Source organism: Heterodontus francisci, chromosome 42 (assembly GCF_036365525.1).
Source record: "Heterodontus francisci isolate sHetFra1 chromosome 42, sHetFra1.hap1, whole genome shotgun sequence".
NCBI classification, from domain to species: domain Eukaryota; kingdom Metazoa; phylum Chordata; class Chondrichthyes; order Heterodontiformes; family Heterodontidae; genus Heterodontus; species Heterodontus francisci.
Window position 1 is genome coordinate 3,124,161 of NC_090412.1, and position 26,223 is coordinate 3,150,383.

General features: G+C 41.9%; 1 protein-coding gene across 1 annotated transcript in view; it reads right to left on the bottom strand.

The window, feature by feature from the left end:
- LOC137355391 (protein transport protein Sec24C-like) overlaps nt 1-26,223 on the bottom strand; it is an 83,166-nt gene that overhangs the window by 10,863 nt on the left and 46,080 nt on the right. The window contains 11 exon segments of the mRNA XM_068020392.1: nt 3,789-3,907; nt 6,213-6,351; nt 7,704-7,849; nt 8,725-8,821; nt 13,056-13,226; nt 15,453-15,569; nt 16,397-16,490; nt 17,281-17,472; nt 18,567-18,691; nt 23,047-23,162; nt 23,726-23,864. Of these exon segments, the coding sequence (XP_067876493.1) occupies nt 3,789-3,907; nt 6,213-6,351; nt 7,704-7,849; nt 8,725-8,821; nt 13,056-13,226; nt 15,453-15,569; nt 16,397-16,490; nt 17,281-17,472; nt 18,567-18,691; nt 23,047-23,162; nt 23,726-23,864 (1,455 nt within the window).

Genomic DNA, 26,223 nt, shown 5'->3' on the forward strand with positions numbered 1-26,223 from the left:
TTGCTTCCAATTTCCGTCCTTCTCACCTTTACATGGTCCATCTCCAACACTTCCCCTCCTCGACTTTTGTGCCTCCATCTCTGGGGATAAGCTGTCCATTAACATTCATTGTAAGCCCACCGACTCCCAGAGCTACCTCGACTACACTTCTTCACACCCTGCCTCCTCTCAGGACTCCAGTCCATTCTCCCAGTTTCTCCATCTCCGACACATCTGCTCTGATGATGCAACCTTCCACACGAGCGCTTCGGATATCTCTTCCTTTTTCCTCAACTTTTTTCCAAAAGCGACAGGGTTCCCCTTGCCCTCGCTTTCCACCCCACCAACCTCCACATCCAGAGGATCATTCTCCACCATTTCGACCACCAAACGCATCTTCCCCTCCCCATTCCGAAGGGATCATTCACTCCGCGACACTCTGGTCCATTCCTTCATTACCCCCGACATTTCGTCCCCTTCCCACAGCACCTTCCCCAGTAATCGCAGGTGGTGTAATACCTGCACATTTATCTCCTCTCTCCTCACTATCCAAGGCCCCAAACACTCCTTACAGGTGAAGCAGCGATTTACTTGTACTTCTTTCAATTTAGTATACTCTATTCGCTGCTCACAATGGAGTCTCCTCTACATTGGGGAGACCAAACGCAGACTGGGTGACCGCTTTGCAGAATATCTCTGCTCAGTCCGAAAGCATGACCCCGAGCTTCCGGTTGTTTGCCATTTCAACACTCCCCCACGCTCTCAAGCCCACATTTCTGTCTTTGGCCTGTTCCAGTGGACATCAACGCAAGTGAGGAGCAGCACCTGATCTTTCGATTAGGCACTCTACAGCCTTGCGGACTGGACATTGAGTTCAATAATTTCAGAGCATGACTGGCCTTTTTTTAATATTTTATTTTTAAAACCATGTGCCTGCTTTTCATGTAGTCAGAGCTGCTCATTATTCTGCTATTAACACTATCTCTAGACTAATGCTTTGTCTTTCACACACTCTTGGCCTTTGTCCCAGGACAGCTTTGTTATTTAATCTCTCCCACCCTCTGCCTGTCAAACACCTTCCACTTAGTTCTCTCCCCCACCCCCCTCCCCTTCACTTGCTTAAAACCTAATTCTTTTCGAACCTTTGCCAGTTCGGATAAAAGGTCACAGACCTGAAACGTTGACTTTGCTTCTCTCTCCACAGATGCTGCCTGACCTACTGAGTATTTCCAGCACTTTCTGTTTTTATTTTAGACAGATTTTTGGTCTCTCAGGCAATCAGATATAGGGAGCGGGTGGGAAAATGGAGTTGAAGTTCAAAATCATCCACGATACTATTGAATTGCGGAGCAGGCTTGAAGGGCCATATGGTCTACTCCTGCTCCTATTTCTTATGTTCTTTTCTAATGGAAACAATTTTACTCAGTCTGAAATAACCATTGAGCTTTTAAAGCTTCGATCAGATTCCCTCTACCTTTTTGATCAGCCATGATCGTATTTAAAGGTGGAGCAGGCTCGAGGGGCCATATGGTCTACTCCTGCTCCTATTTCTTATGTTATGTTGTTCTTTCCCTTTTGCTCGCTGCACTTCTTGTCGTCAGTGTCAACATTCAGTATTCCCAGGCCACAGAGTTTTAATTAAGAAATAGCCTTATAAAGGTTTGATCTGAGAGGGACAGCAGCTTAGCAGCCAAGTGGATGCCCAGTGGGTTTGAGAAAGCGTCAAGTATCAGTACAGGGGTAGCTACTGACTTAAATAGCAAAGAACTTGGATGCAACCCAATTGCTCATTTGCTTTCTCTTACTGCAAGCTAAACACTGTTCCATTTAACACACACTCTTTCTTTTGGTTCATTGCCCTCATAGCAGTTACCTTTCACTTTCCATTTTACTATATCTGCCACCTATTGGTCCAGATAACTAAAATAGGCATGTGCAGACTTTTGTGCCTTCAGCAAGTGTCTATCAGCTGAGGCTTTGGAGCCACAGATAAGGTGTAAAATCAATGTTTATGTTTATTCCAAATTACTGATTGAGGATTTAACCACCAAGGAGTTAACAGGACTAAAAATAGAAGTGTAAATTCAAACAGGACAGAACAGAGTAGGCACTAAGAATAAATGCAATTAGCGATGAGTTGCCTGGATTTCAAGGGCCAACCCGATTGCCAGGTTTTGGGGGAACTGGTAAAGCTCTGGGACTGTAAAGATCACCAAGGTTACAATGTTCTTGTTTCCTACATGGGAGTCATCTGTAAACCTAGGAGATTTGCTTGTGATACCCTTGCCCTAGCCATTAATACATGTCAAAAATCTCGAGAGCTCCAACAACAAATCCCTAGACTCCACACTCAACATGGAAACTTCCCATTTACGGCTACCATTCATTTTTGTTCTTCAGTTAATTTTCCATTTTTTAAAAATGTGGAAACATACAGCACAGAAGGAGGCCAATCGGCCCATCGTGGCTGTTCTGGCTCTTTGAAAGAGCTACCCAATTTTGTCCCAAATCCCAGCTTTCCCCTTCCATAACCTTGCAAATTAGCTCCCTTGAGTAACATTATGGCGAGACCCGAACTTATGGTCACTTATCTACAGGATAGCTTTTCATTATTGTGAATTATTTACTATTCAAGGCAAGTTAAAATTTCCCCAGAAGTTGATCACTTGCTTAGTTTACATTACTGTTACTTGAGTCAGCCATTTAATATTGTACTCCACTATATTCCACTAGCATATTATAGCTGGGTTAAACACAAGTGCTGATGTCTACCTGGGTCTAAAAATAAGCTGAAAGTTCAAACTCTTGCAGCCAGTCAATGTTATAACATCTGAGCAAAATTACAAACACACTAAGTGGTTTTAGAATAGTAGAATTTTTGTGTGTGTCAACAGTTAAATATTGAAACTGATCCATCTTAGAATTCATACTTCTGCACTAACTGGAAATTCCCTCAATGCACTCCTGGCTAGCAAGGGAGTTTCCATTCTTTCCTTATTTTAAAACTGAATATTTCTGAAAAACATTGCTCTCTGAACTGTACGGCGATGTACAAGACAAATCAATGTCAATATTTATCTACAGAAACATGATTATCTTTAATGTAACTTAACCATTTAGTGCCTACATGTTTCAGCCTAAACACATCAAATTTAGCTTCTGGCAGTGCCAATTTGAAGAGTTTTCCTTTTCCCAGTATCAATATGTTAAATATTGTGCAAACATGTGCCCAAACCTCTGAAAATCCAAGTATGTAATGCCCAACTACATTTCATTCACCCAGTGCAAGTAATGACAACTTGAATAAGTTACTGATGACAATGTAAGGGAGATAACCTAAAGCTATTAACCCAAGGGTTTTAGAATATCAGCCCTATTTTAATCCAACTACCTCACATTGTTGGCCTCTGTGATAATTTGAGGCCCATTAGCTGCTGTATTTAAATGTTAGATATAATTCACAGCGCTCTTCCCCCAACATCCCATGAACATTTTCATTTTTGAAAGAGGCCCTGTATGATTAAGTAAATTCTCCAATTTTCACAGTAGAAACCAGTTGTTGAGATGCCCGACTTGTCAGCGATTGGTTTGATTCATGGTCAGCCAGCACATGCACTAACAGGGAGATCGATCAGTTTTGTTCATGGTCGTCAATCCAGGACCAAAAATTCTCTAATGCTACTAATTAAGTATTCCTTTCACATCTGCAATGTAGACATCTTGCAAAGTGGCCGGTTTGTGTTTAAACTAACATGTCATTTGGTGTGCCAGCCTAAAACAAAGATCTGCAAACAGTACTACTTGCCTACCTGCCCAGCTGATGAAGGACTTGCACAATTCTTGCGGTAGCAGGCGAGAATTTGAGCAGACTGGTTAATTAAGGTATCTCGTACTGTCTTTGTGGGATTGCTCAAGACGCCACGATATGCTGCAAATATGAGAAAATGGGTTTCTAGTGTTAAACCAACTGTATGTACGATGTGGCAGCATGTAAGATGTGAAATGGATGGCTTAAAAATTTCACATTCCTTCTGCAGACAAATCAATTAACACGTATACATCTTTCATCCCCTGGAATGGAATTAAAAACCTCAAGGACTCCAACTGGGATACAATGGCAGTTTATTTAGAAGGGCAGTTTATTTTCAACAGGGTTGGTAGTTAGGGATACCAACCCTCCAGGATTGTCCTGGAGTTGCCAGGAATTAAACATTAATTTCTGGAGATTGCTGCGAACAAACCCGGGAGAAAAATCGTTGAAAGTACTTTTCATTTTTTTTGAACAGTTCAATTTATTAGTTATAAAAGGTCGTTTGGTAGTACAGAACTTGAATATTGCTGAAAACAGGGACATTTTGTCTATGTTTTTCGTCTTGCACTCATCAGGACAAATTGCAAGAATACCAATGTAAGGGAAGCAACAAATTTATACTATATGAGAAGAGAGTGCTGATTGGTTGGCAAGTGGACTAATTGGTAGAGGCGTTGCCTCTCACCACAAATCCACATGTGCTAAGAATTCCATTGACAACCAATTTAAGATGGTCAAATCGGACTCGCAGTATGGCGCATTTGCGCGTACTAGAAGCTACCTATATTAATACACAGGGCCCTGTTCTTTGCAGACAGAAAGAACATGTACATACATTGCGCCTGTTTCAGCTAAACAAAATAAGTGACAGCCATTCGCTGGTTCATTCCTCAAGGCAATGCCTTGACCAGAGTCAAGCTGCCTGGTTTAAATTTCAAACAAAGCTTGGCAGTTAACTGTCAGTCACCATAAACTGGTGCATTCTCCATGGCAACGCCCCAACTTGCCAACCAATCAGCATTCTCTTCTCATATAGTATAAATTTGTTGCTTCCCTTATATTGGTATTCTTGCGATTTGTCCTGATGAGTGCAAGACAAAAAGCAGACAAAATGTCTCTGTTTTCAGCAATATTCAAGTTATAAAAATATTGGAGATGGGGATAAAGGCTGATTGATGGGAACAGCATGCTATCTTAATGTTACCCACTAAATTATCCCCACTAATTGTTAATTAGAATTGGTATACAATATTGATGGGATTTTTTAATAAACACTATAGCAAACAACTTTTAAACATGAAATTTAATACCTCCGACTAGAATATTTATGAAATGCTGGTGCATTGCATATCAATAAAGGGATAAAAACACTGCCTTTAGCAGTATGACATTAAGCAGAAATAAAAAGTTCAACCTACGAGAAGGTTTTAGTGGTTGTAAACTACTTTAAACCAATATGTTTCCTATTGGAATCTGCAGCTTTAAACCTAGAATTCATTTGTGTTTCAATGAAGTCAAGGTATTAAATTGAATATCAATATACAATAGTTACTAACTGGACTGCTGGCTTTGATATTAAGATGCATTGTTTATTCGCTCTCATTAAAGCATCAAAAGCCTTGTCACTGACATTGTGTAGGGCTCGCACACCTTCACTAACAACGAATGCATTTGATAGTTTTGTTCAAGGAAACATGAGCTTGAATTAAAGGCCGTAATTTGAAACCAAACTGCTAAATGGCAAGTTTCTAAATAATGGTTGGAGAACAGCATTAGATAATATCGCTTTTTCCAACCTCCAGGATTTTTCAGGATATTCACAGAATCAGACTTGTGTCAAGTGCTTTATAAAAATATAAATGAGTTGAATTTGGGAGGTAGTATGGTTTCACATGTCATTATAGACCTCGAGTAGCTGACAATTATTTGAAACTAGATACTGGATTCCAGCCGAGGACGTTATCAACTGCTTTCTACAATAAATTGCAGTATCATTTTTCTTCTTTCTCCCTTCCTGAAATTGTCAATGGGAAACCAATTGTATGGCACCAAGGCCTCATATACCTCAGAGTAGCCATTATTCATTTGTGCGCCTACACAGTATAGGCTGGTTACTAAAACTGCAGGACATCACGGCCACACCTGATCCTATCCTCATGCGAGATCTAAACAGCCGCACTGCCCAAGAGACATCCTTGGATAACAATCAGAGGAAGGAATCCCGGCTGACTGGCCTTACCCTCCCACGTCCAGTGACAGCCAGACTGTCATACACTGAAAGCCAGCCCATTCAGATTAGCTAACTCAGGCAGGATTATTTTTCAAGAAATCTCAAGGCAGTAACACTGAGCCAAGTTCACTATCCTCTGTATAAAGGCTATTTCTAGAACAGAGGCAAGACAGAATTCTAGCAGCAACTTACCCAGTTTCACAAAATAGTTGATAAGTGTGTCAGTCTCACAGTTTCTGTACAGGTCAGCAAGCTGAGTACAACAATTAAGGGATAGGTTGTGTATACGTAACCTCCTCTGTCCACTGCAACTGGTATACAGCAAAGCACACTGTTGAGATGGAACAAAGGGAAAACATTTATTTATCAAAAGCATTGACAAAGTACAAAAATAAAACACTAACTTACTTCACTAAGTCCTGAAAGAGAATTGAACTGAAGAATAAATCAGTGAACTGTGCATGTCTCCTCACAAAGGCAGGCCAAATGAAGAGCCACAAGCCTGAGAACTGAGTTTTGAGGGAAAATTGGGGAAATTTGGGCTTTTCAGACTTGGAAGGAGAAATTAAGAGATAACATGGTGAACAGTGTAGAAAAGTCTAAGCTGGATTCTGACTGGAGTAAAACGAAGACCACAGATTCATATGAACAAAGGGGAAATACATGAATGGACTTCTAGGTGAAGTAATGGAGGTGAAATGTAGGAATTATTTTAAGAAACAGTCTTCAAGTAACACGGGGATTTTCGTGTCTCTCTGGTTCAGCTAAGAAGGCCTTCCCCATCTGTATCTATCAACTGACCACTTACTTGTGAAGCGGATACCAATTTGGGACCAAAAGTTAAGTGTAGCCAAGAATGCCTGAAACAAGGAATTGTGACAGACTGATGCTAACCTGCATCTGTACATGACTACCACACCTGTGCAAGGTCATCTGAAGATAGCCAACTTAAGCAAGAGTGCTGGTGCACTCAACCAATATGCTATGCAAGGGTAAGGTATGTGTTCACTACCACATGGCAGGCACCCAATCTCAGCTATGTAGTCAGAGGATAGTTTAGGCTTCACAACTCCCCAGTCAGGGCAGATGAATATTGAGTTATCTGCTCCAGAGTTTGGTACAGTTGTCATCAACCAAGAAAAGGTGAGTGACATGAGCAAGAACACCACAATTTAGCAACACACTAAACTCAAAAACATCCTTACTTTTCTAAAATATTTATTGACTGATTAGAAAAATTGCTTCCAATTAGCAGTTTTACTGATCAACAATCTTTTGGCTTTTTTTATGCTTTCATGGGATGTGGTGTCACTGGCAAGACCAGCATTTGCTGCCCATCCCTAATTGCCCTTGACAACTGAGTGGCTTGCCAGGCTGTTTCTGAGGGCAGTTAAGAGTCAATCACATTGCTTTGGGTCTGGAGTCACATGCAGGCCAGACAAGGTAAGATGGCAGATTTCCTTCCCTAAAGGACATGAGCGAACCAGATGAGTTTTGACAATAATTGATGATAGTTTCATGGCACCATTACAGAGACTAGCTATCAAGTCCAGATTTTAAAAATTAATTTACTTTAATTTCCGTAGTGGGACCTGAACCCATGTCCCCAGGTCATTGCCTGGGCCTCTAGATTACAAGTCCAGTGAATGACTACTACACCACCACCTCCTCTGAATTTCTCACCTGAATTTGAGCTCCATTGTCTTCATTCAACTTATCATCATGTTTGAACTCCACAGTTATAGTTTTATCACAGTCTAATGCAGCCAGTTCAACATCAGTTGTGTTACTCATATAGAAGGAGCCAAAGAAATCAGTTGCTCTAATCCCTGGAATAAAAGCAAATTTGACAATCACAACTGAAGACAAAGACAAATTTTCAGACATGAGTCATATTTAGAATGAAATGGTCTTTTGTAACAAGGTTTTGTGATTGCAGATACAATAAATTCCAAGGTTATAATCTGTAGTCAAACTATTCTCTCACCTGAAAACATTTTTAAAAACTAGCACATTCCCATGACATCACTCACAGGGAGCTAACATGCATCTAGTGGCCTCAACTGTAATTAGTGTCAATGGGATCTGTTTACACAGGGAATTCCCATTTTCACCGATAGTATAGGTTGACATAAGTATGACTAAAAATTGCAAGAGGAAATGAACATTCAGCAATGAGTGCATGTTTCAAAACAAAAAGCTGGATATTAAAACAAATGTAGCCAACAGATGATTATTTACTAGCATCTCATTAATATCCAAATCCAAGTTGAAGACTTAATGTGATTTAAACACTTTTCAGATTAAAGCTGCATTAATGTTGGGTAAACCAAGGTTCTCATGGTCAGCACATTCGAAGTTAGTGCTTCTTGCTGGTTGAACATTTATTTTTAATCATCTTCAAATAATGCAACTTCCACTCATTAAGTGCTATTCAATGCAACTAACTCACACCGAGGAAATGATGGAAGTACACAGCACCTGAGAAAAAAATAGTGCTAAGATTGAGCTTTGCATATACCTGTGCAGGATTTGAAACCAAGTCAGTGACTGAGGAAGTGCATCCCTTAAGAAACATCATCAAAGGCACAAAGGTGGTACACAAATCTGTATACAAGTCAAAACTGTACCAATAAGTCACAATATTTTCAAACAAATATCCATGAGATTGTTAAAAACACCATCAGTTCATGAAGCAACATACCTGTACTTGTGCGTACCCGCATCACAGAATCAAACCCGATCACTTTTCGCACATCCCTGTGTAAATCATTTAGGAAGCGCTCTCCATCTGCTTGTGCCTGAAAAGAAACAAATAGCAATTCAAAATCTGCAGTGCAAGGTAAATGCTACTCTGCCCTTTAAAAGCAAGCTCTTCAGTTTGAATAACTCTCTTGAAATAAGTCATAAAATTGCAGAGTCCTCAGAGGCCAAAATGTTCATGTAACAATGAAGAGCTTCGAGGAGTGAAAAAAGATATTTCTTCCCAAGAGGACAGGAATCAGAAATTGATCACTGAACATAATCAGAGTTAAATACTTTTAGACAAATCTATTCTAGTCAAGTACTGCAGATTGCTATGCACTATAAATCAAAAGTTAGATGCTCTAGTAGTGTATTTTTCAATTACACCAATGACCATAATACATCTTTAGGCACTGGGGCAAAGCCTGACCCCTGCCACTCCCTCCCCAACCAAGACAATGGCCCCATCAGATAATTTTTTGCAGATCATGACAGAATTCTATTTGCTCAAATCCTGGAATATTTAGAGAGCACTATTGGGAGTTAGTTTATTCACTCTTTTTTAATGAATGCTAAATAATTAATTACAACATTCAACATGATGCAATGTTCAATAGAAAACTAAGCTCTCTTATAAAGTCATTTTGCTAACCAGTTCTATTTAAGGCCATAACCATATTGTTGCAAACTGCAGTCCATAAACACGATTTATTAAAGTCAGTTCTGAGATGAGTAATTTTTGAATTTTGTAATTATATTTGCCAGCAGTTCGATGTAAGTTTGGTCAGAGCATTATTGGCCAGTTACTCAAATCACTAGATTTATTTTTCAATATTAGAAAATGATATCAATGGATTAAAAGGTAAGGCTGTCAAACCTCCAGAACTGCCCTGGAGTCTCCAGTAATTAAAGACTGATCCTCCAGGACACTGCTGTCAGCAACCCAGGAGAAAATCATAGGGGCAATAAAAGAAAAAGTGCGGTTTAAAAAAATCTTTAAACTCTTTTAGATATAAAAATAACTGAACACGGGAACAAAGGCTGTTTGATTGACAGTCAGCAATTGACCATAGCAGGTCAATGAGTCCATTCACTTTCCAAGTGGCTGTGGGAAGGGTGGGTGCCGTGATGGACATCTTGAGTGACCAATGGTCTGAGTGTGGGGGTGGGGGGGTTGGAGATCATGTGATGACACCTCCAGAAATTTGCCCAGAGTTGGCAAACCGAATTATAGGAAGCGATATCATGAGGCCCTCTACACAAACTGAGTCCTTCACTATATTGCAGCAGTTTTTAAGCGCAAGAATATTTTAAATATTAACCACAACTTTTAGCAAACTATTTATTGATATAAACCAGCTGAGTTTAATAAACCTTAAAATGTACATACTTTCCCACATGGAAAATTATATATATTTTATGAAATTCAGTAAGGTAAATAAGGATATGAAAAGGTCATGAAACAGTACACTGGGACCCCACTATAACGCAGTCCATATGTCAAAACTGCATTATAGATGACACTGCAATTGTATAGAGCCTTGGTGAGATTGCATCTGGAGCATTGTGTACAATTTTGGTCTCCTTATCTAAGGAAAGATATACTTGCCATAGAGGGAGTGCAACTGAGGTTCACCAGACTAATCTCTGAAATGGCAGGATTGTCTTATGAGGAGAGATTGCAGAAACTGGGCCTGTATTCTCTAGAGTTCTGAAGAATGAGAGGTGATCGCATTGAAACTTACAAAATTTTTACAGGCCGTGACAGGGTGGATGTGAATAGGATGTTTCCTCTGGCTGGTGAGTCTAGAACCAGGGGACAGTCTCAGAATAAGGGGCAGGCCATTTAAGACTGAGATAAGGAGGAATTTCTTCACTCAGAGGGTGGTGAATTTGTGGAATTCTCTACCCCAGAGGGCTGTGGAAGCTCAACTGTTGAGCATATTCAAGACAGAAATTGATAGATTTCTGGATACTAATGACCTCAAGGGATATGGGGGTAGTGCAGGAAAGTGGTGTTCGGGTAGATAATCCAGCCATGATCTAATTGAATAGTGGAACAGGCTCGACTGGCTGAATGGTCTACTCTTTAACCTATGTTCCTAAAGCGGGGTCCCAGTTTATGTTTGTTGTACATGAATAGCTCCTTCCCAATTTAAAAACCTCACCTCTACCATAAGTTTTTCTGTTGACGTACAGAAGGATGCTATTCAGCTCATCGTGTCCGAGTAATATTTCAGTACAAGTTGAAAGCAGGATAAAATGAGTACCTCACTTTTCAAAGGGGCAACTAGAACCCCAAACTGTTGAAACACAAAGCCTTAACTCTCCTCTTAAAAATCAGCACCAGTGTACCCTCTTCCCAACAATCCCCTATCACCTGTACCAATGTCAACCCTCGCTGGTCGGGTAGTCCAAGACAGACTTCTCCAAGGTTGCGATCAATTTCATTCAGGTGGTATGGGTGGCTGGACAGATTCCTACCCCATTGATCATTTTTTGCTCAGTTTTCCAGTCTCAGCCAAGATTTCATGCTCCCTCATGGGCAGCTCATTAATCAAGATTGTGGCTGCAATTTTTCTCCAAGAGCACAGACAAGCTGCTCTAAGACTATTTGTGGCAACAGCAGTCTGAGCAACACAGTAGCCAGGCCCCTTTTTTTCTAGAAAGTAGTTACCTTCTTGCTCATCACACCTCCCTGATGTAACTAATGAGATCAGAAACTGCTCACCAGGGAACTGGGGGCTTCAACCCACATCCAACTCCTCCAGGGTCAAACATTTTTAGAACAGTTTGCAATATCACCCGACTTTCTTGGAAATGGAAGCTCCCCACAGCTGCTTAATCCTATCCACAATGAGCAGGAATATAAGAGGAGAGACCTGCAATCAGTATGTATAAGGAATCTGGACTTCAGACACACAATGGAAGGTGGTCACTGTTTAAGTCTCCAAACAGAAAAATGAAAAAGTGCAACTTATATTCAATTCAAAAGAAAAATCGATTTGAAAATCAGTCTGTTGCAGCGTCATGAAGGTACTTCATTCTTCAAAGTTTTGAGGACTTGTGTTGAAGATTATGGAAATTGGTTCATTTGGAAAACTGAAAAAGATTCCATGGATTTTTTTTTTAACAAGGATCACTCGGAGAACGCAAGGTTTTGTTTTAAAACAAACCTTTACTGGATGTCATATGCCTAAGCTAAATAAAGTTGACAAAGAAGTGACATGTCAAGATTATGACAGTCAAGAGTCGGTTTCGCTTTTGGATATATTTTTGGTTCAGCTGGGATGTGGACTGTTTAGAAGGCAGTTGGAGGTCAGCCTGCAAAGACAGAAGCACCTAGCTCAGCCCTTTCCTCCCATCTCTGAGAAACCCTGTGCATCAAATGTGATATCTGAAACCCCTGATGCCGCCTTTCTCCTGGAAAGCCTACCAGATTAATTCTCAACATGTCCCGAAAGAACGGCTTCTGAAAAGATCCCAGTGACCTGTCTGTGTGTACCTGGACGCCAGACCAGAGGACAGCTGATGTCCTTCCATATCTTCTTCTTTTCCTTCAAGAATTAACAAGTATTTGGCCAAAATATTCTTTTTTGTCCCTTTTTATGAAGAGATCTCTGCCAAGAAAATTTCTTTATTTTTTCTTTAACTAGTGTGTGTGTGTGTGTGTGTGTGTGTGGGACTAATTATAAAAGGGAACTTTCATATTTCAACCTGTGTGTTAATGCTTTGCATCTTTACTGGATAAGTCTTGTTTTTTAATAAATTAATCATTTTGTTGTTTATTAATGAAATAAAAAAGTATATGATTGACTGTATCAGTCAATATATTGTGACCTGTGGAGAAGTGAAACTAGAGAAACTCAGTGCACTCCTCCCGCCTTGGTAATAACAGTAGCAATTCATTCCAAGTAATGCAGCTTAAAAAGCACTGCCCTTTAAGCCTGTTGACTATAAATGACAGCTGAGAGAAAATATTACTTGTTACAATCCCTACCCAACGGCACAGCGGATGTACCTATACCACACCAACTACAGCGACTCATGGCAGCAGCTCACCACCACCTTCTGAAGGGCAATTCGGGATGGACTATAAGTGCTGGCCTTGTCAGCAAAGCCAACATCCTATGCATGAAGTTACGTGACGATTCCTAGATAACATAGCTTTAAAGAATTGTTGTGAAGTCTGCTTTTTGTGTAGGTAGAGGCAGGTCTAAGTTAAACCTCCGAAGGACAGTTGCGAAATTCCTGTATAGCTACAGTAATAGTATAAGTTACAAACATTACCTGGAAATAGGTGTACTTGTAAATTGAACCCCCGGTCTGGTAAGTTACCAATCCTAAAGTAGCCACATCCACATACTGATTGGGGAATAGGAAAAGATCCACACAGCAGCCTTGTGCCACACACTCCTTGGCCAAGTTATTGTAAAAGCTAGTCTGAGGTTGAAACAGAACCTGCAATAACAAATACAAATTTTTAATAGACGCATAGATAAATAATTGAGGCACACTTGATAATCCTGTTACATTGCATATGAACACACCCTTGGTGCTTTACTTGCAGTGGTTTGCCTTTCAACCTGACATTACTTTTCATGGTTTATGGGTTACTATAGCTGCACTAGTCAGCCCTCATTTGGCTTGACTGCTAAGCAATCAGTTTGGTTAAGGGGATAGAATTCTCCAACTACAGTAATTTTTTTTAAAACACACAATTCCTCAAGAAATTCTTCTTGCAAGTTTTTTTTCCCTTTTCCAAGTCCTCCATTCTTCTCTGGCCTTCATTCACATTTACAGTCTCCCATTCTTTACAGGGTCTTGATTTCTATTTCTCCCTCATCCATTGTTTCCAAAAGCATTTCTTCTTCCCATCTACCCTCATCACTTGCTGACTTTCTGCACTGGCTCAGGACAGACAGGACCAAGTAGAGGCCTGCTCCGGCCTGCAATTGAAACCTGACCCGAGTCCGACAGAACCACATCCAACTCGAACCCGACCTGGCCAGAGTCCTTTGATTTTTTTCCCGCGCCCGACCCAACCACCGGAATGAAGTTGATCATATCGAAGAGCTTGTGCTCTATCTTGGATGGAATCGCTCACTGCAGACTAGTGCGGAATCCGGATGCGCGTTTCCAGCCTGACAGCCTGGCTGTTCAAATTTTGAAGCTTTTTCCTCCCTGACCAAAAGGCAGCAATGTGTCCGAGCTGACCCAAACCTGACACGTTGTCGAGTCTGGTCGGGTCGCCACGCTCTAGGAACAAGTCCTACAGAGGTAAATGGCTGCCTAGCAAGCCGCAGTTATGATCAGTCCAGTAGTCTAGCGGTTAAGGTACTGGACTAACAAGCTAGAGGTTGAGAGCTTAAATCCCAACATGGCAAATTGCGAATTTGTGGGCTAGTATCAGATAAAATAACCATGAAATCTGTCGGATTGACAAAAAAAACCTAAGAGTGTCACTAATGCCCTCCAGGGATGGGAACCAGCCACTCCTACCTGGCCTACACATTGACTCTAGTTTCACATTTGTTATGAAAGTGCTTCTATATTTTTTGTTAAGTATGTTTTTGAGGACTTATATTTAAATTGTGGAGATTGATTTGTGGAGAAGTCTGAATATTTCATAGAAGCTGGACTTTGTTTTGTTGTTGACAGTTCATTGAAAGGACACTGAGATATTGTTTAAAAACAGCCTTGCTGGAAGTCATGTGCTTTAAGCAATAAACCCCAGAAACCTTGGTGACCTAGGGAAGATGTTTAGAGAAGTGACAGGTCAAGATTTATAGGGATCAAGAGGCTTTGCTCTTGAGATATTGTTTTTGGTTTCACTTTGCAAGTGTGTTGGGGTGTGAACGGTTTTGAAGACAGTTGGAGAAAACCAGCCAAGAGGAGCAACCATCAGCTCATCCTTTTCCATCTCTTTGAGAACTTCCTGAGCACCAAGTGTAAGAAATAGAGAAACTGAATCCACATTTCTCCTGGAAAGCTTGCCATACTGATCTTCAACGTCACCTGAGAAGAACTGTTCCAGAAAGATCCCAGTGACAGCCGTCTACGTGTATTTGGGATGCGAAACCAGAAAGGGACAACTGACATCTTTCCATGTCTTTTTTTTTCTTCAAGAATGAGCAAGTATTTGGCCAAAGTATTCTTTTTTGTCGTTTTTTTTCTAACAGACCTCTGCAGAGAATTCCTGTATTTTTTTCAGAGAGAGAGTTTGTGTGTGGAGAATTTAAAAAAGGGGAATTTTCATATTTCCATCCGTGCATTAATGCTTTGCTTCATTACTGATTAAGTCTTGTTTTATAATAAACTGATAATTTTTGTTGTATATTAAAGAAAACTGGTTGGTGTGTTTTTTTCTGGGATTACGAGTAGAGTATATGATTGACTGCATCGGTAACTGGATAAACATTTAAAAAAAATGTTGTGACCTGCGGAAAAGTGCAACTAGAAAAGACAGTGCACTCCTCCCATCTCAGTCATTACACATTACATGGTTAACACTTAATACACTCAGGGAAGGTGGGAAGGATAGTTAATGTGGCATTGCTGGCTTCACCCACATCCCAAGAACAAATATTTGAAATTAACCAAAAAGCATGCTATATTTTTTTTCCCAAATACCACAGCCTCACAAATAAATTACAAGTTACGGAAAAGACATCTTGATTATCCTACTTTTTCTTTGTCGGTGTTAATAAGCTTCTTGTCATCTCTATTCTTCAGCTTTCCAGGTGCTTCAGCAAGAGGCAGGGTTGAGTGAAATATGAACAGTTTGCCAGCACATTCTGCTGCCTGCAAGTACAAAACATTAATCAGCAAAGAAAACCAGTAGTTTGGAGTATTTATTGGTATGACTGAACCAGGCAATGATTTGGAGGCAGGGTGGGACTTATATCAAGACTTGCAGTAAAAATGAAGTCTCTGCAAACTCAGCAAACAGAAGTTAGGACCAAAACCACAGTAATGTCTCCTGATAAAAGCAGGATTATTTCTCCAGCAATATGCAGTGAGTGGAGGATAGGTGCATACAAATTATGTACATAAAATCAATCTCAGTCACTGATAATGATACCGTCTCCAGGCAGATTGACAGGGAAATTTCCCAAGCATCTTCATTCTGGCTGGGAATAGCGGTGTCACCATATGCAGCCACAAATAACGCGTGCGAGACCAAGAGAAACAAATTGCTTTACACCAAGATTAAACAGTGTCAAAGAGCCATAATCTCTATTGTCCAGCACTAACAAGGAAGGCTGGGAACTACTCAGACACTAGCCCCTCTTGAAGGGGAATGGCATAGTAATATAGGAAATAGGAGCAGGAGTAGGCCATTTGACCCCTCGAGCCAGCTCTGCCATTCAGCTACATCATGGCTGATCTTCTACCTTAACACCATTTTCCCACACTATCCCCATATCCCTTGATATCTTTAATGCCTAGAAATACGAACATACTCTAACGATCTCTGTCTTGGACAAAAACAAATAAATCAACATAGTGTGTTCCTTCAGGGTTTAATGGGTCGAAGCATTCCAATCCCACTAATCTGGACATTCAATCGTAGTTATTAAAGCAAAATGCAAACTCTAAGCAGCTCTGAATATAAAAGGCAGTCTTACCTTTAGAGCCTCCAGACCAGCCTGAATGACAGGCCCAAAGACAGTCTCAGTCTCTCTGGTTTCAGCGAACATCTCAGGAATCTGCTCTAACAAACTGGAAGAGGAGTGAATTCATTGTTTTATCATTGTTGTCTCCTTTGTGAACAGCAAGACTATTTCAGTGTCATGAACTGCACTATGTACATTCGACTGGCTACGCCAAGATTTACCAAACATCACATTCAGATCAAACTGCGGATCAAGAGAATTAAACTAATGCTTTCAGGAGCCTACGCCTCACAAGATCCCCATCAGTAAGCAAGAACAAGGTTATGGTCCTGGACTAGCAACTCAGAGGTCACGAGTTCAAACACCACTGTGGGTGGCAAGCTGCGAAATCAAATTCAATAAATCTGGCAAAGTGTGGAACGCACCAGAGAAAAATGCCATGAAATCAGCCCAATTTGAACTCTCAAAACTTGTCCAGGTCCTAATATCAGAGTACCAACATAACGCTCGAATCCCAGAGCCAGTGGTGCCTTCAACAAGTAGTGACACAGATATTTTCATGTTTCATTTCAGATGTTTTTAAACAGTAAACGCAGTTCAGGTTTCCAACCATTACTCTTGTGCCAGCAGGAACGGATTTGGGAGTTAGAAGGGCTACAGTACAGTGGAGTCACCACTGAACAACTACTATACCTCCAAGTACAAACATTGCACTCCAGAATACTGCATCCCCTAACCAGCATTTTCAAAGTAGCAGCTACAAAACTAAAAAGTACAGTCAAGCCCGACTAGAGCTCAAATGCATAACTCTGAATACAGATCCAACCCCGACACGGGTAGTCGGGTTTGATCGGCTTCGGGTCAGATAGCCAGGCTTTACTGGATGGGGTCCTTACCTGCTTATGACAGCTCGCGACTCATTTACATTGACCAGGAATCCGTCAAGCAAGGGTACAAACATGTCAGCAATATCAGACACCACCATCATCTGCGGCTGAGCCAACGAGCTCTTTACATTGTAAAAATGCAGAACTTTGTTGTAAGTTACAAATCCAACCCTTATCGCTGATTCTTCTGCATTTCCCTCCCTGGAAGAGGAGCAACAATTCAAAAATAAACCAAGGTTGCTTCACAGCACCACAATGCTTGTAGTCACATTAGGCCCTAAGTGAAGTGTCTTATATAGGCCATGCCATGTTGGAACAATACTACATACAGGGCATATGTAAACGATCACTACCACAAATATTTAGCAGTGGTAGCGAAGATTCCAGTTAAGCAATTTCTCACTGAACACGAAGAACTGACTTGCATTTCTTTGATTATTGTGGTTACAGATATTGTACACAGCTAATTCAGTGAAGTAAACAAATACTGCAATCCTGTTGGGATTGCAGGGGCAATGGCAGCGTGGATACAAAATTTGCTTAAGGACAGAAAGCAGAGAGTAGTGGTGTGCAATTATTCTTCAGACTCGGCAGAAGTGTGGTGTTGCCCAGGGCTTGGTATTTGTACTGCTGCTCTTTGATATATATTAAAGACCTGGACTTGGGTATAAAGGGCATAATTTCAAAGCTTTCATGAGGATATTAAACTCATAAATGCAGTAATTAATGGGGAGCATAATAGCAGGAGGACACATTGCAAATGAAATTTAATGCTAAATGTGAAGTAATGTGTTATGGAATGAAGAATGAGGAGAAGCAACATAAACTAAAATGGTACAATTTTCAAGGGGTGCAGGAACAAAGAGACCTGCTGGATTACATACAGAAATGTTTGAAAATGGCAGGGCAAGTCAATCAGGTTGTTAAAAAAGCATTCAGAATCTTTGGCTTTATGAAGAAAAGTGTACAAAAGCAAGGAAGGTTATGCAAAACCTTTATAAATCACTGGTTAGGCCTCAGCTCAGGTACCATGTCCTATTCTGAGCATCGCACTTTAGGAAGTACGTAAGGGCTTGCAGAATGGTATCTGGGTGAGGAACTTCAGTTACATGGAAACTAGCGAAGCTGGGATTGTTTTCCTTAGAGCAGAAAAGGTTAAATTGCATTTAAAGTATTATTTGAAGTACTGGAGTGAATGACAACTTGTTTCAATTAGGCAGATACATGATAAGAATGTCATAGTTGAAAAACCACTGGTAACAGAATTTATACAGCAATAGCAAATGTCCTCTCACCTTGGAAGAAAATCCAACAGAACTTTAAGCTCCTCACACAGTAGTTGAACGAGCCCACTCTTCATTGCATTGTAGGACACATCAATCAGAAAGATGAAAGCAGGTGGATTAGGAACTTTGTTGTTCTGAAAAACAAACCCTTTATGAAATTTCAGTCCAAGGATCTCAAGTCCATTTTCTGCAAAGCATCTTGCATCAACCGAGGCCACAGTTGAACTCAGCACATTCACTGTCCAGGCACACACTGACCAGTCATTAAGGCGAAGTATTGGAGAGTTTCACACACTTCAGGAACTGCCCAAAGTATCACTCACTGCCTTCAGCAGGGAAAACAAGGAGAAAAAACTTTACACGGAAAGCCACTTCAAGCAAGCATAGCAGATGACTCAATTGCACAGCTCTGCTGATGTTATTGCCAGGTTGAAGTATAAAAAAGGGGTGCTATTGGTTGGTCTTGAGTTTTATCTTAATAAAAGTTCCAAGAAATCCGTATTTGCAATCGCATCATCCTGACCCACACCCACAAAAACAACTTGACAAAATTTGGGACACACAAGCAGAAAACCAGTGCTAAGTATTGATAAATCACCAGGATATAACAGTGATTCTAAAACAGTGTTTCACCCAATTATGTGCTCTGGGAATGGACCTTGTAATTTAACTTGTACATGAACATTCCTGGTCGACAGCTTCTTCCATTCATAGATGTTCCGACTGATTGTGGACATCCGTCAATGCAAACACAGCAACAAGGTGCTGCCTCGGAGCAGACAAGGCAAAAATAACTGCTGAGTAGCTGCATTCCTGTAGGACATTCTGAAGGGGGAGGGGGAACAGCCAGAAGTCGTGGTACACATTGGTACCAACGACATAGGTACAAAAAAGGGATGAGGTCCTGTAACAAGAATTTAGGGAGCTAGGTAGCAGATTAAAAAGCAGGACCTCTAAATGTTGTAATCTCTGGATTACTCCCGGTGCCACATGCTAGTGTCCCGGTGCCACATGCTAGTGAGTTTAGAAATAGGAGGATAGAGCAGATGAATGTGTGGCTGAGGAGATGGTGTAGGAGGGAGGGCGTTAGTTTCCTGGATCACTGGGTCTGTTTCTGGCAAAGGTGGGACCTGTACAAGTTGGACGGGTTGCACCTGAAACCGGAATGGGACAAGCATCCTTGCTGGGAGGTTTGCTGGTGCTTTTGGCAGGGGGGGGGGGGTTTAAACTAATTTGGCAGGGGGATGGGATACAGACTGGAGATACAGTAGGGGGTAATATAGAACAGAAAGTGAGTCTGTCTGGAAGGCAGAGCAAATATAAACCTGGTAAGGCACAAGTGAAAAATGCAAGGTTGGATTGCATCGATTTCAATGCAAGGACTCTTACTAGAAAGGCAGATGAATTGAGGGCATTGATTAGCACATGGGATTATGATATTATTGCGATCACAGAGACATGGTTAAGGGAGAGACAGGACTGGCAACTCAATATTCTAGGGTTCAGAATCTTCAGGCGTGACAGGGGAGGGGGTAAAAGAGGAGGTGGCATTGTTGATCAAGGAGTCAATTACTGCAGTAAGGAGGGAAGATATCTTAGAAGGTTCCTCAAATGAGGCCATTTGGGTAGAACAAAAACAAAAAAGGGGGCAATCACTTGGCTGGGTGTGTACTACAGGCCTCCAAACAATCAGCAAGAAATAGAGGAGCAGATATGTAGGCAAATCTCAGAGAGGTGTAAAAATAATAGGGTAATAATAGTAGGGGATTTCAACTTCCCCAATATTAACTGGGATAGTCTTAGTGCAAAAGGCTTAAAGGGGGCGGAATTCTTAAAATGCATACAGGAGAGCTCTTTGAGCCAGTATGTAGAAAGTCCTACAAGAGAAGGGGCAGTACTGGACCTAATCCTAGGGAATAAAGCCAGTCACGTGTCAGTGGGGGAACATTTCGGGGATAATGACCATAACTGCAAGATTTAAGGTAGTTATGGAAAAGGACAAAGATGGACCAGAAATAAAAGGTACTGAATTGGGGGAAGGCTGATTTCAATATGATAAAACAGAAACTGGCCAAAGTGGACTGGGAGCAGCTACTTATAGGAAAGTCTACATCACATCAGTGGGAGTCAAAGAGGAAATTGAGAGAGTTCAGAGCCAACATGTACCTGTTATGTTGAAGGGTAGGACTAACATGCCCAGGGAACCCTGGATGTCAAGGGATATAGAGGAGGCTTATGGCAGATCCCAAGTGCTGAAAACAGCGGAGGCACTAGAAGAGTATAGGAAGTGCAGGGTGGCACTTAAAAAAAATTAATTAGGAGAGTTAAGAGCGGACATGAAAAAACACTGGCAGGCAAGATAAAGGAAAATCCTAAGGCGTTTTATAAGTATATTAAGGGCAAGAGGATAATCAGGGAAAGGGTCGGGCCCATTAGGGACTAACGTGGCAATCTTTGTGTGGAGCCAGAGGACATAGGTAAGGTTGTTCACTATGGAGAACGACAATGTAGGTGTAGAGATCAGGGAGGGGGCATGTGATATAGTTGAACACATTAGCATTGAAAGAAAGTATTGGCTTTTTTAGCAGGCTTAAAAGTGGATAAATCCCCAGGCCCAGATGAGATGTATCCCAGGCTATTATGTGAGGCAAGGGAGGAGATAGCAGGGGCTTTGACACAAATTTTCAAATCCTCTCTGGCCTGGAGGACAGTGAATGTGGTACCATTATTCAAGAAGAGTAGCAGGGATAAACCAGGTCAGTGAGTCTAACATCAGTGGTTGGGAAAATACTGGAAAAAATTATGAGGGACAGGATTAATCTCCACTTAGAGAGGCAGGGATTAATCAGGGATAGTCAGAAAGGCTTTGTCAGGGGGAGAGCGTGCCTAACTAACTTGATTGAATTTTTCGAGGAGGTGACTAGATGTGTCGATGAGGGTAAAGCAGTAGCTGTAGTCCACATGGACTTCAGCAGGGCTTTTGATAAGGTCCCAAATGGGAGATTGGTTAAGGTGGTAAGAGCCCATGGGATCCAGGGCAATTTGGCAAATAGGATCCAAAATTGGCTTAGTGGCAGGAGGCAGAGGGTAATGGTCGGGGGTTGTTTTTGAGATTGGAAGCCTGTGACCAGTGGTGTACCACAGGGATCGGTGCTGGGACCCTTGCTGTTTGTGGTATACATCAATAATTTAGACGTGAATATAGGAGGTATGATCAGTAAGTTGGCAGATGACACAAAAATTGGTGGTGTTGTAAATAGTGAGGAGGAAATCCTGAGATTACAGGGAGATGTAGATGGGCTGGTAAGATGGGCGGAGCAGTGGCAAATGGAATTTAATCCTGAAAAGTGTGAGGTCATGCATTTTGGGAGGACTAACAAGGCAAGGGAATGGTAGGACCCTAGGAAGTACAGAAGGTCACAGGGACCTTGGTGTACTTGTCCAAAGATCACTGAAGGCAGCAGCACAGGTAGATAAGGTGGTTAGGAAGGCATATGGGATACTTGCCTTTATTAGCCAAGGAATGGAATATAAGAGCAGGGAGGTTATGACGGAGCTGTATAAAACGCTAGTTAGGCCACAGCTGGTGTACGGTGTACAGTTCTGGGCACCACACTATAGGAAGGATGTGATTGCACTGGAGAGGGTGCAGAGGAGATTCACCAGGATGTTGCCTGGGCTGGAGTATTTCAGCTATGAAGAGAGACTGCAAAGGTTAGGGTTGTTTTCCTTGGAGCAGAGAAGGCTGAGGGGGGACATAATTGAGGTCTACAAGATTATGAGGGGCATTGATAGATTAGATAGGAAGAAACCTTTTCCCTTAGCGGAGGGGTCAAGAACTAGGGGACATAGATTTAGGGTAAGGGGCAGGAGGTTTAGGGGGGATTTGAGGAAATTTTTTTTCACCCAGCGGGTGGTTGGAATCTGAAATGCACTGCCTGAAGAGGTGGTAGAGGCAGGAACCCTCACAACATTTAAGAAGTATTTAGATGAGCACTTGAAACGCCATAGCCTACAAGGCTACGGGCCAAGTGCAGGAATATGGGCTTAGAATAGTCGGGTGCTGGATGGCCGGCACAGACACAATGGGCCGAAGGGCCTGTTTCTGTGCTGTATAACTCTGACTATCTGATAACAAGCAAATCCGTACTCAAACTTTAAGCATTAAGAGTAAACCACAAGATACCAGCAACAAATCTGACTTCTTTCTCGGACGTTTCGTTATTTGACGACTTGAAATTGCACATGCACAGAGTGGCAGAGAATCTACAATAAATATTTACCTAAGTCAGTAAAGGTAAATGATGAATTAAAGCCACATATGAAACATATCATGCAATCATAGGACATAATGAAAATCAGAAAACTTGACCAAGACTTACAGAATATATTGTGTCTGCATGAATTATAACGGAGAATTTAAAATTTGTAATTTAACTACCATGATAGGGGAACGTAGGTGATAAATATAATCACTGCAATGAAATACCTTGCAGTAGTCTACAGTAGCTAAAAATTCATAGGAACCAAGTGACAGTTCTGGCCGGTCATAGTAGTCCATTCGCTTGCCAGTATGATCCAAATGTTGGAAATAATGAGGCAGTACTAGGGGAAGAGAAATACGAGTTACAGTACAACCAAACCAGATACACCAGAATAGAGGGTTAGGAAGGGTGTGAAAGGCTCTTGGACAAAGCAGACATCCATTAGAAAAATAACTTTCAAAAGTCAATCCACGCACTACTCTGTCTATTCCACTACATTTAAATTGAAGTTACGCATTTCCAGAAAAAGCATTTTAAAGCATCAAAAACCAGAGCTTTGGATCTGATGACATGCCAAACGTCTTGTATTACAGGTAGCCTAGGAGTTATAAAGCCACAGTTCAAGCCGACCAGAGGCTGCTGAACAGAAATTTATACTCGGGTGCCCAGCAGAACGCTAATGTCAGCCCTGTATACTGCAGAGTGTGACAAGAGTAAAGCACAGTATGTGAACTCTCAAGTGCAGCCCTTGACCCGTTGAGCACAGTCACATTCAACATGGTGCTACACGGAGATTTGTGAACTTGATTGTGCTGTACTTCAATCATATTTTATAACGAGGTTTAACAGAAAGGGGATTCCAACAGCTCAACAGTTTCCTTCTAACAGAATAAAAGAGAATACCTTCAGTGACACAGCTGCAGAATGCACACTGGAACCTCCGTCCACCTTCAATAAACTGCATATAAGGACACATGTATGCCTTGCACCTATTGCACCTTATTGGACCAGTCTCACCATGATCTACGATGTAAGGGGGTGCCTGTGATTCAAAGACAAATTGCAATTAGTACAGTTTCTTTGAATCAAGATGTAAATTTATAGCAACAAAAGTTGCACATATTTCCACTTTTTAAGAATTGAACCAGACATTAAAAATAGTTCAGCTTAGTTAGCAACAAAACCTTCACACCCATCATTTCAAGAATGTACATTTATATAGCTGGACGAACTGGATGAACAGCCAACAAAATCGGAACTCAGTGATGCCACTGATTCTCTAGCCAGTGAAAGAGCCCCTGGGAAGGACGGCATCACCCCTGAAATAAGAGAGTGCCATGCCTGCTATACTCTCAGCACTCCATGAACTGCTTTGCCTGTGCCGGGATGAGGGAGCAGTACCACAGGACGTGCGCAATGCCAATATCATCACCCTCTACAAGAACAAGGGTGACCGTGGTGACTGCAAAAACTACCGTGGAATCTCCCTGCTCAGCATAGTGGGGAAAGTCTTCGCTCGAGTAGTTTTAAACAGACTCCAGAAACTGGCTGAGCGTGTCTACCCTGAGGCACAGCGTGGATTTCGAGCAGAGAGATCCACCACTGACATGCTGTTCTCCCTTCGCCAGCTACAGGAGAAATGCCACAACAGATGCCCCTCTACGTTGCTTTCATAGATCTCACCAAAGCCTTTGACCTCATCAGCAGACATGGTCTCTTCAGACTATTAGCAAAGATCGGATGTTCAAAGCTACAAAACATCACCTCATTCCATGACAATATGAAAGGCATAATTCAGCATAGCCTCATCAGACGCCTTTCCTATCCCAAGTGGCGTGAAACAGGGCTGTGTTCTCGCACCTACACTGTTTGTGATCTTCTTCTCCCTGCTGTTCTCACATGCGTTCAAGTCTTCAGAAAAAGGAATTTTCCTCCACACAAGATCAGATGGCAGGTTGCTCAACCTTGCCCGTCTAAGAACGAAGACCAAAGTACGGAAGGTCCTCATCAGGGAACTCCTCTTTGCTGACGGATTGCGGCTGCCTGCAATGAATTTGGCCTAACCATCAGCCTCAAGAAAACGATCATGGGACAGGACGTCAGAAATGCTCCATCCATCAATACCAGCAACCACGCTCTGGAAGTGGTTCGAGAGTTCACCTACCTAGGTTCAACTATCACCAGTAACCTGTCTCTCAATGCAGAAATCAACAGGCGCATGGGAAAGGCTTCCATTGCTATGTCCAGACTGGCCAAGAGCGTGGGGGAAAATGACACGGACTGACACGGAACACAAAAGTCCAAGTGTATCAAGCCTGTGTCCTCAGTACCTTGCTCTACGGCAGTGAGGCCTGGACAATGTATGTCAGCCAAGAGCGACATCTCAATTCATTCCATCTTCGCTGCCTCTGGAGAATCCTTGGCATCAAGTGGCAGGACCGCATCTCCAAAGCAGAAGTCCTCGAGGCGGTCAACATCCCCAGCTTATACACACTACTGAGACAGCGGCGCTCGAGATGGCTTGGCCATGTGAGCCGCATGGAAGATGGCAGGATCCCCAAGGACACATCGTACAGCGGGCTCGTCACTGGTATCAGACCCACCGGCCGTCCATGTCTCCGCTTTAAAGACGTCTGCAAACATGACATGAAGTCCTGTGACATTGACCACAAGTCGTGGGAGCCAGTTGCCAGTGATCGCCTGAGCTGGCTGACAGCCATAAAGGCGGGGCTACAGTGTGGCGAGTCGAATAGACTTGGCAGTTGGCAGGAAAAAAGACAGCAGCGCAAGCAGAGAGCCAACTGTGTAACAGCCCCGACAACCAATTTTATCTGCAGCACCCGTGGAAGAGTCTGTCACTCTAGAATTGACCTTTACAGCTACTCCGGGCGCTGCTTCACAAACCACTGACCACCTCCAGGCGCTTACCCATTGTCTCTCGAGACAAGGAGGCCAAAGAAATAAAAATAGCACTGTTTAATCCACAGGATACCTCAAAGCTTACATATTCAATTATTTTTGAATCGCATTCACTTATTACATAGGCAAACAAGGCAGCCAATTTGCACAATAAAAGGCTACAAACAAACGAAGTAATGACCAGATAATCAGTTTTTTGTTTTGGTGGTGTACATTCAGGCATAAATGTTGGCCAGACCTCCAGGAGAACTCTGCAAACAGTAGTATGGGATCTTTCACATCCACCCAAGAGGGCAGGCAGGGCCTCAGCTTAAAGACTCCCTCAAAAATTGGTACCTCTGACGAAGTAGCATTCCCTCCATACAGCACTGAACTGCCAGCCAAAATGATTTGCTCAAATCACTGGAATAACAAAAGATCATAGAGCTGAAACATCAGCTTAGTTTCTTTCCACAGATGCTGCCTGACCTGCCAAATATTTC